Below are 17,323 nucleotides of genomic sequence, written 5' to 3' on the forward strand. Positions count from 1 at the left end.
GCGCTCTCCCACCAGGACCTAATTTCCCCCTGTGAAAATGGATAGCACGTCCATAGCGTAGCTTAGTTTAAAATGCAAAATGTGGACATTATCTGGCATGGAGATTCAGCGGCATCCATCACGCTATGCTAATGCAGCCCAGTGGTTAAGATATTCTAATGTAAGCCACCCTGGAGATGTAGAGGAATTAACACAAACAGAGCAGGGCGGCGGGAACACAGAGGGGTCAGGAGATAGGACAGGGGAGCTGCTCGTGAGACAGGCGCTGCCACACACACACACACACACACACACACACACACAGGTTAAAATAAAATGAAACACACAACAATGATTCTGTGCATGCTCATACACACTTTCTTACTTATTCATGCACTTATCCTCCATCGATACACACATGCAATTTGCATGAAAATGCTATCTTTGACAGATATTAACGGTCAAATTGATAGCAGGAATATTCACATTGTGTGGTCCCTTTTTTAGTAGGGCTGTGTATTGGCAAGCATCTGGCAATACGATACATATAATGATACAGGGGTAACAATTCAATATATCACGATACTGTAAGCAAGGCGATATATTGCAATTTTTTTTTTTTTAAATCTAATTTTAGGAAAACTGTCATAGTATAAAGAACACACCAGAAATACACCCTTTTTAGAATAGGCAAAAATAACACATTTATGCTGCATGTAAAAAAACTGCATGGTTTTTACCCAAAACTGCATGTGATTATCATAAAGTGGGCATGTCTGTAAAGGGGAGACTCGTGGGTTCCCATAGAACCCATTTTCATTTACATATCTTGAGGTCAGAGGTCCAGGGACCCCTTTGAATATGGCCTTTCCAGTCTTTCCTCGCCAAAATTCAGCGTTATTTACCCTCCTTTGAGACGAGCTAGTATGATATGGTTGGTACCAATGGATTCCTCAGGTTTTTGTAGTTTAATATGATGCCAGTACCTTCACTCTAAAACCCGCTCCAACCTCCGATAGATCGAATAGCGGCCTGGCCTGATTTAGAAATAATAATGCGATACTCGTGTTTCGATATTTTCTTACAGCCCTATTTTGTAGCGTTAAAAGCAGTTATGAATCAGCATTTTAGACCACCACTTACATTCAGAATCCAGATGCATACACATTAATTGTCCGACACATTAATCGTCTGACAGCATCGACTACTCGCTCCCGTATCCGATTCATTCTCCATTCAGACTTTTTCTGGCCTGGAGTAATGTTTCCATTCACGTTACAGCTGCAGGAGCAGCGGGTTTGTTTTCCCCGTCCTGCAGGCTGTTTGGGGGCCTGCACAGAGTCCCCGCAGAGTTTCCTCTCCTCAGCTTAGCGGCGCTTATGAAAGCCCTGTCCCAGTCCCCCTAGCACTGCCTGCCAGAGCTGTAAGGGAAGGCATTATTATCATTATATTAATGTGACATTAATTGCTTTTACTTTTTCACTCCATTAAGTGTGCGCTATCTCTTTGGGAGCCCGGCCAGATGGTTTATCACTTCCCGTGCTGTTGGTAGCACCATTAATGGGCTAAGACACTGGGCTATAAAATAATTGCGCCGCAGTGTTGGAAATGTTCATCGCGCTAATTGAAAAGTAATTGTGGAGGTATAGTGCAACTGTCACGCCATAAAAGCCCGTCATAGAGAGAGGAGGAGGGCTCTCTAGTAAAAGGCTATTGTTTGCAGTCATACAGTACAGCAAGTGGTCAAAGCAATGGTGGAGCAGCCTTTATGCTAAATGTTAACAGGGGCAATGATCCATTAAAAACATGACTTTTATTTTCTACCACCTCACATATTAATGTAATAAATATATCACAGCGATTCTCTTTTATACTGTCGTGATTTACATTATCTTAGTGTATTGTTATGTCTGTAAACCCTGTCTACATATTGTAAAATTAACACTGTGAGGAGGAGTATATGAGTCAATTAAAGGCGTAAAATGACAACACAGGTCCTGTGATATGACATGGGAGTGCCAATAATGTCTTTACATTAACAGTTGGGGAAAAAGGGCAGTGCAGGGAGGGTTAACTATCAGTTAAAAACAAGAAAGCATGCATAGCAGTGAGTGAATCAATGACTTTGGAGGCCAAAACCTCATGAGTAGTCACCTCAGATAAAACATTTGGTGCATCCCCCGATTTTCCACGATACCACATATCTTGCTGAGATATAAATCAGAATTACAATTTCAATAACCACAGTGCCATCAGTAATGAGATATGATTTACTTCTAATGAACTTTGGATATTGCATTGCAGAAGCAAGAGTATTAAATCGTTAAAAGTGTTAATGTAACATTATAAAATGCCATTAAGCTGGCAATTAATCAGCTTGAAAAATAAAAAAGAACGTTTTACTGCTCCAAAACCTATAGATTTCTAATTTCTTCACAATACTGAGCGTTGAGGAATAAAACCCTGCAGAGCCTCTGTTGCTAAGAGGGTCCTACTGTATGAAGTTGTTGACACCACAGCGAATACTCACAAGTGCACGAAACAAATGTCAACATTCAAAACCAAAAGAACATTTTCAAGAAGTAGTTTTCCTGCGGGTTGTGTGCGGATGCTGCTAAGTGAGGGTCCATAGTTTGTGCCTGTCCCTCTATTGATGAAAGCTTGTTGTTTGAGGTGACGCCGTGGGTTAACGGAAGGGCCGGTGGGCGTTCGTTTAAGCCGTCATTACTAAAACAAAGCAGCCTCTCGCTGCTTATCAGGCCCTCATCGACTCCCCTTCTAGCCCTTGTCGTCCAGCGTATCGACACCCATTGACTGGGACTTGAGGTAGAACAGGATGGTGAACTTGTCTAACACAGATCAGGGTCAGGGCAAGGGACAGGGGGTGGGGATGTTTGTTTGTGTGTGTGTGTGTGTGTGTGTGTGAGTGTGTGTGAGAGACCCCCCGCTTTCTCCCGCGTGGATCCAATAGTGCTGTGTGTGCTCCAAATCAATGACATGGGGGTGAAAATGAGGCCTGAAATTGGAGTGATTGATTCCCGCAGTTATGATGCCACGTTCATTGATGCCTTCTGATTTGCGCCACTCTCCTTTCGATCCTTCTTGCTTCCAAAAATGGCCACATACAGCGAATAGACTGTAAACTGTGTGTGTGCTTTGAGGAAGGAATAAATTCGCTGTAGGTCAAACAACCGGCGTGAACTGTGAGCCACCTCAACCCCTCACCCGATTTCCCCTCCCTCCCCTCGTTCTCTCCTCCTTCCCAAGGTCAATATCCTGAACAATTAGTCCGAAGAGGAGGAGGAGGATTTGAAGCATGGTCGCACCCTCTCCAAATGCCCCCTCAAGGGCTTCGGGGGGCAGCAACGGTATGTCAGACTAAAGTGAAAAGTGTACCCATTCCCTCTTTATGTCTCCATTTTCTACCCTCATTAGGGCCATTCATGAGCACTTAGAGGCCCCCTGCACATCCACACATCACCCCAGTCAGGTCTGCCCTCTCTTCGATGCACCTTTCCCAATCAAATAACTGTCATTAAAAGCCCATGTGTCTGTGTGTGCGTGGCAGAGATGCAGACGCAGTCACCAAGCTAGTTGTAGCCATATAGCGCCATCATACTAATGTAATATTGATTGGTCCCAGTCACCGTGGCACCAGGACAATGGTCCAGTCCTGCTGGCCACTGGTCAGTCTCCCAGCAGCCTCTCTCCTCCCCCCACTTGGCTGGATATACTGCAGCAGATTAAAAAAGCACATCTCTCTGTGTCTTTGCATAGAGCTCTGTAACCTATAGCGCACAGGACGGCGGCGTCAGAGGACAAAAATCTAAATGTATTCATAAACTTCATCCTCAAAGTGGCAGGTCCATACAGTCGTAAATCTCCGGCTCATCCTCCTCCTCCTCCTCCTCCTCTCTTTTTCTCTCTCCGGCCTGTCGAGCCTCAGAGGAAGAGAAAACAAGAACGGGGCAGTCGTCAGGGAGGAAGAAGAGTGTGAAAATACAGCGAGGTGAAGCAAGTACAAATGTTGAGCTCACAGAAACTAGTCCCCTGTGAGTCCATGTGCAGCGCTACAGAGGAAAAAAAAAAAAAAAAACGAGACAGGATCATTACATGCAGCTCAGGATTTGCTGTTTCTTCTCACAGCAGATTCTAACATACATGGAGAAACTTGCTCTGTTCTGAATATCTTTTTGGGTGCAAAACACAGCGGCCAGTTGACGTCATTTTTGAATTCCAAATGTCTGAGAGTTTGTCTGGACAGCTGTGCCCTTCCATCCACCGGACCACACACACACTGAGAAACAAGGGATGGGAAGCTTGCTAAAAACTGAGCTGAAGAGAAAAGTGTTTGATGACAAAAAGCACAGAAGCAGGCAGCTGATTTTCTTGACGTCTCGGCTGCCTGAAAACAAAGAGCACGGGACTCCATTTTTGATTCGAGTGAGTGATTTGCATAGAAAAGTTCATAAGCGCGGGACATAAGGATATGGTCATAAAAGAGAGCAATAAAAATTTTAACTATGACAGAATATTAAAAGTGGCAGTAAATTGAAGACAGGCTGCAGAATGACCCTTGTAGAGTGACTTCCCCGGTTGGGACTTCTAATCTCGGCGTATGAGAGGGGCACTCACTGTACACAGAGAATAAAACATCTCCCGCCGACCCCCTGACAGATATGGTTGTCTCTCACACTTTCATCCTGCTGGATAGTTAAGATTTAAGATAATGACACAACGACTTTCACGTTGATGCCGACATTGAATCTTTTTAAGAGGCCTCCTGCTGCCGCGCCGGGACGGCCTGTCAGCCACTGGCAGTGAAAGAGTTGAATGTCTCGCGCATACTCGTTTCCCGACGTCAGGAAGAAATTGTTCGTAACATCGGGGCCCCTCACACTTGTCTCAACTCATTTATTTCAGCCAAGGTCTGCGGATATAAATAAAAGGAAATGTTACTGGAGCATTCAAACTCGGCGCCAGCCTTGAGACCAGTAATGTAACCACATATCATCAAAAGTGCTGAATCTCCCTTTGTCACCACACATGACATGCAATTCCTCCAAACATATTCACGTTTTGTCGCCATTCATACAAATAAATAATCACAGGGAGCCAGGACAGCCCTTTAAAGCTGACCTCTACAGTAATACTGAGTGTCCATCAGATTTATCCTGTGGCTACTAAAAATAGATATTATTTACCACCCACAAGCATTTCCTTTTAACACACTGGAGCTCCTTGCAAGCTTTTTATCATGAATGCAGTTCAACAGGTGGTCCATAGATGGAGCTCTTCTCATTAGAATATACATTACATTACATTACAAGGCTGTCCTCGGGTAACTGCGGGCTGTCCTTCATTCTTCAGCAGCAGCAGAGCTGAGCTGCAGTACGGGCTCTACCTTTACCTGCCCTCTGTGGAAGCAGAAAAAAAACATGCCGCCTTGTTGAGGGAGAGATGTTGAGTTATATCTAACTTTGTCTTAAAAGGATATAAGTGACCATTTTGATAGTTCTCTGCCTTACTTAACACACCGGACCCCTTGTGAGCGAGTGTCAAACCACAAACCACCGGGTCCCCGGAGCAGTATGACTTAATTGAGCTATCCTGGGAAATCTAATTACAATAATGCACAGAGGATTGTGTAATATTCCCTCTGCTTCTGCTCTAACACCTATCCCTCACACACACACACACACACACACACACACATGCACTCTAACTCACACACACAGATGAAATGAGTAGGGAGGGTGAGAAGAGATGTGTTAGAGGCTTGGGGATAGGCACAAACTGCAACAACCGTAAAACATTTTCACGGGAGATGTTTTAATCACGATTCATGGGCCGGTAAACCTTTTAAACAGCAGTCAGTCAGACCTGCTGGACAGCGAGGACAAAACAATGACAGCATTATATGATCAAAGAGTGCCGCACGGGGGACGAAATAAAAGTTGCTTCTTCTTTGCTTTTTCAAATTATTACAATTTTTTTTTTTTTAATAGTTCCTCAAAGTTTGTGAGAAGGGTCCTCTGCACAAACAGTTAGCTGAAGGTGGGCGGGTGACACAGGAGGACAATATTAGAACAAAGGCGCACTTAATTTGCTCATTTGATATTACACCGTACAGCTGGGCAATGATCATAGCCATATCACTGTAGAGAGTTATTGAGCAAATCACAGCCATTCAAACGCAGCCATATGCAGTGTTTCTCAGCGCTGCTGGGAACGAGAGACAAGCTATAGAAGACACACACACACACATATATACACACACCGGGTGTCCTTATTGGGATTTCTAAAATAATCCATCGTCTGACCGTGCTCATTGACAGTGTTAATTCCACTGAAAAGTGTCCTAAAATACCTGCCGATATGTGAGCTTTTACTGCACAAAGACAATAGGAAGAGTCCTGCAGCTGCACGCTGATGGTATTGACGCTTGTCAGGCATCGACAGAGGCAACCTTTGTGTCTGGCGTGGACTGACAATGTGAGAGGCTCTTTGGGGTGGCTGCATTTTGCTACTACAAAGGGAGATGACCGGACACTGAAATGCATAAATTTGTATGATTGTGTAAGATAAAAAAAATGTATCTGAGAGTTCTCGTGTGTGGTGACGCATATCAAAGGGCTGGAAAGCAGATGTGATTTGTGTATAGTTTCTTATGGAGTCAATATGTGTGTACGCGTGTTTGTGATTGAGTGCAAGGTCAAAGGGACACAGGGGAGAGATGAGAGGAAGGGGGGGGCGGTGGCGAACTAAGAGGGGGGTTGCTACTGTGCCCAAGGCCATACCCACACAGACGGACACCATATTGAAATTAGCAAATGGACTGCATAGTGTCGCTTGCTGCCCCATTTGCGGCCCCCTTCTTCTCCGGGTGATATACAGATGCACCCAGTGATGGGACATCACCGCTTCAAAGGGGCAACGAGGTGGGGACGGGTGGGGGTAACCTCCCCCCCGTCCTAAAACGAAATGGGTCGACTCTTATTTATTTACAGCATGTTTTGCACTCATCCCATAACACTGTAAATTACCTGCATGGTCAAGGCTCCTTTCTCAGAGAGGAGAGAGAAAAGGACATAAAACATGTGATCTATACGATATTTAATTCAGGAATCACATATGATCTGTCAATTTCCATATATCACGCTTTATGAGTCATATTTTAAATACAAAATCACGTTTATGAATATAAATGTGTGAATTACGAGCGGTCATATGTGTTATATGATGTACAATATGTCTATAGGCCCCAGACAGGAGTGTCTTGCCAATATTTATGAGATTTCTGCAGTCTATCTCGTAAGAGGATAAGGGGACGGGCGATTTGCTCGCCGGGGTCTTAGGTGGTTGATCACGGATCTATTTCTCACATGGCGTGCAGTCTCATCACACTGTTGACTGTTTGACTCCCTGTTCATCTCCTTCTGAGATGCAAATGGCACAAAAATGGAAACATGGATGATGATGCAGAGCGTTTTATGACCTGAAAGACTTCATGTAATTTATTGTGATAAAACATGTTGGGAGTTTGGTTTGTTTGATACAAGAAAGCCTGACACTTACTTGAACTTAATTATACGGCAAAGCAGGCAGCAATGGAGACAGTACTCTCTATGTGTGTGTGTGTGTGTGTGTGTGTGTGTGTGTGTGTGTGTGTGTGAGCGAAAGATTGTTTAAGTGTGTGTGTGTGTGCGCAGAGAGAATTCCATCAGAGGGAACCCTCTCGGGACCAGACCTGGTCTCTAGCTGAAAGAAGGCAGGGGCCTCCTCCATTATGGCAAACAAGTGCATTTGCTTTAAGGCCAGTGGAGATTTCTAACCTTTGCTTGACATGCCGAAAAGGTCAGGCCCATCCGTGGCCTCCCTCCGGAGTTGAGCCTGACCATTTCCTCGCTGCTCCTTTGGACCCCGGGAAATCCTGGGATCCGCGGCACCAACGCGCTGTTATTATAGTGCAGATAGTCGGCAAATGACACGCGACAAAGTTTGTCTTTCTGCTTAAATCCCAGCTCGATAGTTTTGAAGTTTTGGTCAGGATATTTTGCAACTTAATACATGAAGGATGAATTAGGACACTAAAACCAATATGTATGTTTGGTGGGGCTGTGTATTGGCAAGAATTTGGCATTACAATACATATCATGATACGGGGTTGTGATTCAATATATTGCGATTTTTTTCAAATCTCATTTTAAGAAAACTGTCAATAGTGTAAAGAACACACCACCATATGCATATAATCTGAGTTAAAATTTTTTTATTTCTTTTATACAATCAGAACAGTGGGTCATGCATTTGCATTTATCACAGTTCCTGTAACATCCAACATGATAGCACTACTTTGAGAGGATACATACAATGAGAGGGCGCATGTTTTGCAAATTAATTAAAGTATTGAATGAGTTAATCTCTGCACGTAAACTGTTAATAAAAAATCTATGGTGTTTTTGAGAATCAATACAATATCACGAAACACAATATCGCCATACTCTATATTTTTGATATTTTCTTACACCCCTAATATTCGGTGGGAAATGAATAGTGTAAAATAACAAATCGATAAATATAAGAAATATGTTTTAATTTTTTTTTAAATTCCAAACATGCCCATAAAATAGGAACAATCCCACCTGTACACTCAGATGAAGCAAATGTCTTAATATGATTCAAAGCGCAGGCCCGACCCTCGGTAATAACGGGGTAATTGTGTTAAACGCCTGTGAAGTGAGCACACACAGCAGCCCGTGTGAGTTTTTCTCCATTTGATGGACGTATCCATGCTTATCAATGTTCCTTATCTCCCTTCATTATTTCCAAACCAGTGGTTAAATTGGAAAAGCCCATAAGAACGCGTGAATACATGGCAGAGGCAATAAAACAGTAGGGAAGAAGAGCCCCCTCCCCACATCCCACAACAGTGTTTTCCTTGGGCGGAGGGAGATACATTCAGCAGATAGTTGGAAATATTTCTGCTCCCCCCCCCACAGCTTCATATCAGTGAGCAGCACAGATAAAGATACAGTTGGGCAAATAAATCTCAAATGAAGGAAGAAAAGCCTTCACATGCAGTTATCTTGCGAGTGTGTGTGCAGTGTGTGTATACAGTTTATTACCTGCCCGCTCTCTCTTGTGTTCCTACAATGTCCAAGTGTTAGGGAACAAGTGATTTTAGCTAAAAGCAGTATTTTCTCTGCGGCGCAGGAGGGTCTATGTGGTCTCATCCTAACAGGCATCCTGTGTGGCGGCGCCCCGGTGGTGCGCTTCGCTCTGTATCCTTTGGGACTTGTTCTCGGGGGATTTTTGTGGGTTCGCTTAATTTCTTATCAGCTGAAACAGTGAAGGTTTTTTCATGCAGTTCCTTCTGAAGAAGAACCACAATTTGGCCCAGAAACTTTCTTTTCTTTTGCTCCACATTTTTGTTTGACACCTGCAGAAGATTGATCTTAGATAAAGAAAACGGGTGTTTAAACTGCACTTATGCCAAAAGTCTCACCTTTCACTGTGTGATTGCATGATAAAAAAATGTAACCAGAGTAATTTGACAAACTGGGACATAGGTCCGCCAGGTTTTTTAGGACAGCGGCGCAGCCATGCATTAAGTGGCGAGCAGTGCAGGCGTGTAACCTGATAAATGCACTTAAAAACGGCGAAGATGGACAATGAGAGGGCGAAATCTCAGATGGCCCCGGCCTGTGTGCCTGCTAGGCACTTTGACAGCCTATTGATCAGCCAAAGAGAGTCTTGGGCAGGGTCAGAGGTGTTAGGATGCACGGCTCAGATACTGCTAGTGGGACAGGTACAGGACAGCACTAACCAGGATCTATTAGGAAATAGATCTACTCTTGAGCCAGTTGCATTGTCCTTTTTGTTGAAGATCAGACGGGTTGTTGACTGCTGGCACTCGCAGTTTCCTCTGTTGGAGATTGGTGAGATTTCTCCTCCAATATAATACACAACAACAATATAGCAATCCGTCTGTTGTTTGAAATTGATGTGACGTAACGTTTCTGTCTGGGACATTGATAGCCCACGGTTGTGAAAATGCTCAGCTCCCGTTATTGAATAGTAATAGGCTTGTCGGCCGGTGCCTCCAATTTCACAAATGGAGCAATAAATACACATAACAGAATCAGTGGAACAATAAGAATGCCCATAAAGGCTGGTTGTGCCTCAAAAACAAGGAGGAGAGCGCGGGGAGGCGATGGGAGGAGGGAGGAGGGGTCAAAAGAAAATTTGACAAAGGAAAGAGATGAAAAGTGTGTGTGTGTGTGTGTGTGTGTGTGTGAGAGAGAGAGAGATGGTGGCCCACTCTTCATTTCTGTGCCACAAGCTCTCCTGGGCATTTGCGTGCTCCGTTTTCAACCTAAGTGTAATTTGAGCCCTGGGTTGATACAAAGTGTATGCAGCAGCTCTGTTCAAACCCAATCACTCACCCTGACGTGTAATCCTTTCCCTCACCATCATCAACGTTGCTTTGGGAATAATGAAACACACTTAAGCAATACACAGCAGTCATACAGCTGCGAGCGGGGCCGCATCTTGATGAGATGCCTCGTAACTCTAATGAAAGGTGTTTTGACCTGTCAATGGAGGTAAATGATTGCCTTGCTACTGTATCTGTGGGAAACTTATTGACGGCCATATCTGGTCCAACCGGGACGATTTGCATGAGAAACGAGAAGCACATTGCTTTTAAAAACACTGCGCCTGGCAACCGTGCTCTACATTTTATTTGCGTGGGGCCTCCAGATCTCCTTTTTCTTTTCCTCTCATCCTCAAGTCATCCCGTCTTGTGACGCCGTTGTTTCCACGAAGAGGATTATTACAATTAATTGGTTAGCAAGACATTATTTCAAAAAGGGAAATTGGCTCTTATAATTATATAGAGAAGGGAATACTTTAACTCCCTGGAATATCAGCTTCCTGAAATAATGGAGCTACAGCCCCTCGCATCCCCCCCACCTCCATCAGCGTTAGCGTGTCTGTCTGCCTGTTTCCTGTGACGGATCCATTTTCAACAGCTCCTGGCCCTGCAGTGGCTGCGGTTGATGGCTGGATGGATGGTTGGGTGGCCTGCGTGGATCTTCGACTGGCTTGCCTCGCTTACCGCCACCCGTCTGTGGTCTGCTGGGAGCTCTGGTCTGCTCTTTGTTCTGTCCCATCGCTGAACTCCCAGTCAGTCAGTGTGTGTGTGTGTGTGTGTGTGAGACTGGCTATAGTAGAATGGGTAAACACACTGAGCAGAGGGCAGGGTTAGAGTAAGGGTTGCTCTACTGGGTGAATGACTAAGTAGAAACACTATACTGTGGTAAACACAGTAAAGAGCAGATGTGTGTAGTACAATAGTTGTTTCTCTTACAATAATTATTGTTTTTTTTAGTTCGAGGGATGGCAATATGGATCTGATGGTTGGTCCATTAACTTGATTCTGATTGAAATTTGGTCCGTTTTAATCAAACTCTGCTGCGGTTTGTTTGGGCAGTTGTGAACGCAGTAGTTGTACTGTGGTACGGACCAAAACAACCGGTCCAAGGCTGCTTTTGTTGAGATGAACACAGGTAAACGACAGGTTAACATGAGTGGGAGAGGACTGACCTGGACTTCTGCAGAAGTCCAATGTTTGCTTGACATCTGGCCCGAAGAGAACATAAAGAATATGATTAATAAAGTCTACAAAAATATTGACATTTATAAAGTCATTGGAGATAAACTGGAGGAGAAGGGATTCGTACCACAGTAGATCAGTGCCGAGTCAAAATGAAAAAACTTCGACAGTTTCCGAGTTCCCGATCCCCTGCATAGAAGTTGCAGCTCTTGAGACGAAAAAGATAAAGTCATTCCTTCGTATTTGCCCCTCCGCAAATTATTTTTTTATTTGGACCACTTTAAATTTGTGCACTGTGAAACCGAACCAGACTAAATAGAAAACGAACCAAAAGTATCAATTTCACTCTGATTTGGACCAGCCAAACGGAGTATGGCTTGTGAAAACGCCCGTAAAGACCATTAGATGGATTGGCAGGAGATTTGTACAGTGATTCATGGTCCCCAGATGATGTATCAAAATTACTTTTCCTGTAGCACCACCAGTAGGTAACAAATGTTCACATATCCTGTGAAATATCTCAACATCTAACGGAAATATTGGTGCAAATCTTTTGTACAGACATTCATGGTTCCCAGATGATGTATCTAAATGACTTAGTGATCCCTTGACTTTTTCTCTACCGCTACTATGTGGTTGACATTTTTTGTTTTTAGTGATATGTCTTAAAGCTATTCGATGGATTGCCAGGAAATTTGGTTGGCTACAGACATTCATGTTCCCCTCAGGATGAATTGTTCCTCGAGCACTTTCATCATGTCATCATTTCAATTTGTCCAATACTTTGGTTTATAACCAAATACCTGCAAAACTAATAGCGTTCCCATTAGCATCAGCTGTATTTTGTGCTCAATAGCAAATATTAGCATGTTGAACATTATACCTACTAAACGGCTAATCTCTATAAACAGATTCTGCATGCACATGTACAATCTGTAGACAACGAGACACGATTTTAGTATCGGAAGCGTTCTGGTTTCCGTTTGTAGTCCGAGTAGTATTGACCAATCACGTTCGAGCATTGCAAGCTTTGGTTGTATACAGGTAAACAGTGCATATGGAGAGCAAAAGAGGCGGAACGCATTGGCCGAAATGCAGTCTGGGAACCCACCGGCTATTGTCTGACGATGATTTCGCTTTTTATTGGTTTAAAATTAGCTTGTAAACAGGCTACTTGTGGAACAATCTGGTCGTACACGTCGTCTCTCAACTCGCCGACGGGTTTCGAGATTGATCGTCAGCATATTAGCATTGTCATTGTGTTAGCAGCTAGCATCTTGTTTAAAAGCTGTTACCTTAAACATCATTGGCTTGTACTGGTTGAAAATGATCTATAAAACTGTTCTTCTTAGTAATTTGCACTTCAACAGATTTTTAGTTCGAACACAAAATAATCACAGAGTTCAGGTAGTATTTAATTCATTGATCCTTTACCTTTTTGAAAATCAAAACGTAAAAGTTACACAGATATTGGTGATTCAACGATCAGAGATATCAATGTACACCATTGCCAAATGATATATTTCACACCATAAATACTCATAGCACAGAAGCAGGAAATCAGTTACCTGCCCCCGTCCGCAATTTATCATCAAGGGACCAATTCTGACACATTGATGTTCATAAAAACACATACCCGCTTAGTAACCAAAATGGGGCGTCACACCCACTGATGGCCAAATCGTGTGGTCAACGTGAAGCATGCTTTACTTTTACAAACAGATCTATGAAGAATGAGTGGGAAGAGAAGATCGGTAACTACAATTACAAATATTTTGGCAGGAGCACTGAGGGAGAGAAACAGTTTTTTTGATAAAAACATGGATGGCTCAGGTATGTCACAGACATGTGAGGATGATAAAGAGCAGAACATGTTGAATCAGAGAAATATTGACAATGTGATAATGAGGTAGTAGTCAGCAGGGCGCTGCATACTTTATTTTCAATGGTATTTCGGCAACCTACTTTATTGACGCTGATATATTTACACACTTAGACACAGCTTGTAATGTAAGACATGTTCTCTTTTACAGTGCCATATTGCAAGGTAAAAAGAAAAAAAAGGGAGATGACAGGACTCCCGTTATTATGATTCTTATGGCTGATCATCTTGGGCCACTACAAAATTCTAGTTGTAAAGATTTTCTGCAAAAGTCTTTTATTTATGCTGCACTTTTATTGAAACAAGCACAAAAGTTTTTTTTTTTTTTAATCAGTGGAGCAAATCAAATATAGTTCTTCTGCTATACAGGATACATGTTTCTGATTAGAGGGATTTAGAATATGTCACTTGATAGCGTACAAATTCTCCCAAATCCAAGTAAAAGCATGCTTTTAGCATGGTTCCAGTCAGAATTGGTCCCTGTTGCATTGCACAACAGTGAAATAGTACAAGTTCTATTGTCACCCTCTACAGTGGAGCTTGTTAACTGGACAGCGGCTAGTTCAAGTTGGGGGTGATTGGGTGCTGGAGTGGGTGGTCGTCCCCCCGGTACGTGGCCAATCAGGCTGCTGTATAAAAGGCATGCCGGCCGCTGGATCAGTGCTAGCCATTGATATCGCAAGCATGGCGGCAACTCTACCCTGCTGCAATGTCAGGGATTCCTTTGATCACAGTATCATATTATTGTGACAGGGCCACAATTTATCACATCACATAAAATCCTTCAGTAGTATAAGCGTTCACGTCCAACATGTTCTCCCTCACATGGAGACGAGCGGCTCTGCTGGACTGGACAGTATTACTCCCAACCAGTGTAATGGTAGCTAGACACAGGGAGAAGGGAGACCGAGATCTCTCTCTCCCACCACAGATCACTGTTTCTTGCATAGCTATTCACATGCTTGGACATCCCGAGATCTCCTCGCGGATGCCTGCCTGCCTCCGGTGGGAAGGGTGTTACTCTGCACTGGCCACTGTGTCAACATGAGGTCAAGAAGAAGTGTTCCACGTGTACTCCTGGAGGGAGGCCGCGCAGACAACAACCTCCCGCTGGGTTAAAAATAAACCCAGTGTGAAGTGCCACCACTCCCGCTCTGCACCTGCCATTTACCTCTGTTTGGTCGAAGCTCTATAAATGCAGGCACGGCTATTAAAAGACGGGAGGTGTCTAAAATGGTGAGAGCAGATGCTGGGCACCTTGCTCCCTGTGTGTGGGATGACTCTGCCACGGGCTTAAAGGGGCCCAAAATAGAGCGGCTGACATATGGGCCTCTGATTGTTTGAACAAGGAATCTCCTGGACTTCTGCCACTCGGCATAAATCCTTTGATACCGCCACGGCAAAACGCGCTGATCATCTTTCACCTAGCCCCGAATCAGGTCATCTATTTGCATGCCAAGTGGCAATTTCCATGGGCTTAAATCAACGACCAAATTTGGAGTTCAATGGGTTACATGAAACAGCACCGACACAAACCACCACAAGGAGAGGAGGGACACTAGTGTGCAGCAGCGGTGCAGCGGTGTGTCCCACTGGTGGGACTGGGATACACAGGCATGGTCTTCTAGCAACAGCATCATTGAAAAGCACATGAAAGATTCCCCACAGCTCCCTTTTATTGCTGAGTTACTACAGAATAAGACGACTGACTACTTGTACCTGCCTATGCTAGTTTGGTTAAACATGGGACCAGCAAGTCTTCCAGTCTGAGACAGATCCACAAAGATCACACGGCTTACTGCTCTTGAGAGGTATATCCAAGGACATTTAAACTGATAAAGAGTTCACATTTAGGTAACAATTTTAGTTCATTTTTTTTCCAGGAGGAGAACAAGAGAAAATGGCCACCAAGTTCACCAGACTTTGAACTGTACACTCAGTCTTCCATTAATAAATATATACACGTCCTGGTCAAGTCCAGGAAAAAAAACACAGCTGTGAGACAAGTGAGTCTGTTTATGGTTTTTGACACCTCTGCTGTCTTCAGAACAAATTTTAAGGAACTTTTAGTTCTCTGAAAAAAAAAAGAAACCTCTTTATCTTGTTATCAAGAACTGGCAACTACTTATTCTGAAGATGCTGAGGGGCAGAGGGGTCCTTCTTCATATACAGCACTGACAATTAACAAAAACCAAAAAAATTATTACTGTACATAGTATTTCTTATATATTTTAAATTAATCTGCATCATTTTTATATTTATACTAATAACCAAGTTTTGCATTTCTTTTTTAATTAGTGTCCCGGGGTTCCAGGAGGAGGAGGAGGAGGAGCGAGAGAGGTCAGTCACTCTCCTGCCTATAGCACAGTCAGTGGGGGTCTCCTTCTCCTGAGTACCCGCCGCCTTGGTTCAAGTCACTTTCTGTATCGCTAACGCAGCCCTCCGCCATCGCCGTGGCCGATCCGCCACCCTCCGATCAGACCTTGGCCTCCAGCATCTCCAGGAACAGTTTGTGCATGGGCACCTTTCCCTGCACCTTGATGCTGTAAAAGTGCTGCACCGCCTTGGTGGCCGTCTGCCGCAGCAGAGGCAGGGTCATGAGCAGCTTGCCCGCCCGCCGCGGGTCCTCCTGGTGCTGGCCGCTCTCGAAGTCCTGCAGGGCCTCGTGGAGAGCGTCCTGAAGCTTCTGGACCGCCTCCATGTCCTCTATGTGCATGGAGTCTGATGAGAGCAGAGAAAGGAGTGTGAAGATTGATGGATTTTCAATTTTTGACAAGAAGGAAAAAAGTAACTTGTAAGAAATGTAGTTTGAGACAGCGGTAATATAACAGGAGCGATGGGAAATGGAATTTTCTAAAACTAAATTTAATCTCATGATTGATCTTTACCGCTCTGTCACTAGCAGTAAGGCAGGGAACACATTATCAGTATAACTCACACCCTGACAAGATAAAGAATACATCATAAAAAAGAAAAAAAACATCTGCTTTATTTCATTTATTTATTTATTTAGTCTTTGGAGGACCGGGTGGGATATTCATACGGCCCTTGACCAGCGAGACTGAAAATCAATGTTATCCTCCAGCAACAATGGCATGAATAGCACCCAATCTCTTCTGAGCGAGTACACATTAAACACCTCACTGTTCCAAAGGACAGATTGTTTACGAACAAAAAAACAAGGAAAAGAAAGGGGCTCCATTAGAGAATTGGACGCCATAAACAAGCCTGAGATGAATCCAACACTTCCTTTCAATTAATTTTCTTCCTTCTCCCCTCGAGGGAGTTTCTGACCATCAGAGTGGAGGGAAAACAAATACTAAAGGCTTTATTTGATAAAAGCAGTCATCTAAGTATAGCAGTTAAAAACTGGCAAACTTAAATTTCCCTTTAAATGTTTAGTGTTATTTGTCTATATTCAAAAAATGTCTTTCTATATTGTACCGAGCAAAAACGGTGCCTCTTTGAGCTCCAGCCAGCCCAGATCTCTCCCACCTCCAGGCCAGTTTTAGAGCGGTCTACAGTTTCAGTCTGGCTTCTCTCCGTTGTTCTTCGCTCCTATAACGTTTCGCTACACTGCCACCGTTTTTTACTGTACATCATGTTACAGCACTCCCCTCTCATTCTCGCCTCTCTTTCTATCCCCTAGCCTCTCTCTCAGGGACAGTCCGGGGTCGCGGTTCCTCTCACTGGTTAACCGGTGTCTGGCACTCCGGCGGCGGCATGTCATTGGCTGCCTGACTCGTCTCACCTTGGCGCTGCATATTTTACCGCACGGGACAATAAAAGGCAAAACAGATTTCAGACTTCGCCCCAAATTCATTGACTGGAACAACTGTATT

The 17,323-nt window shown here is 43.8% G+C and overlaps 1 protein-coding gene across 9 annotated transcripts in view; it reads right to left on the reverse strand.

The window, feature by feature from the left end:
* Positions 1-12,990: 12,990 nt before the first annotated feature.
* The window catches only part of esrrb (estrogen-related receptor beta), a 47,740-nt gene continuing 43,407 nt past the window's right edge, over positions 12,991-17,323 (reverse strand). For all 9 annotated transcript variants that reach the window (XM_037746952.1, XM_037746950.1, XM_037746951.1 and 6 more), the window contains one exon: positions 12,991-16,202. In XM_037746952.1, coding sequence (XP_037602880.1) covers positions 15,958-16,202 — 245 coding nt within the window. In that variant the 3' untranslated portion in view covers positions 12,991-15,957. The remainder of the gene's footprint in view (positions 16,203-17,323) is intronic.

Source organism: Sebastes umbrosus, chromosome 16, assembly GCF_015220745.1.
Source record: "Sebastes umbrosus isolate fSebUmb1 chromosome 16, fSebUmb1.pri, whole genome shotgun sequence".
Taxonomy (NCBI): domain Eukaryota; kingdom Metazoa; phylum Chordata; class Actinopteri; order Perciformes; family Sebastidae; genus Sebastes; species Sebastes umbrosus.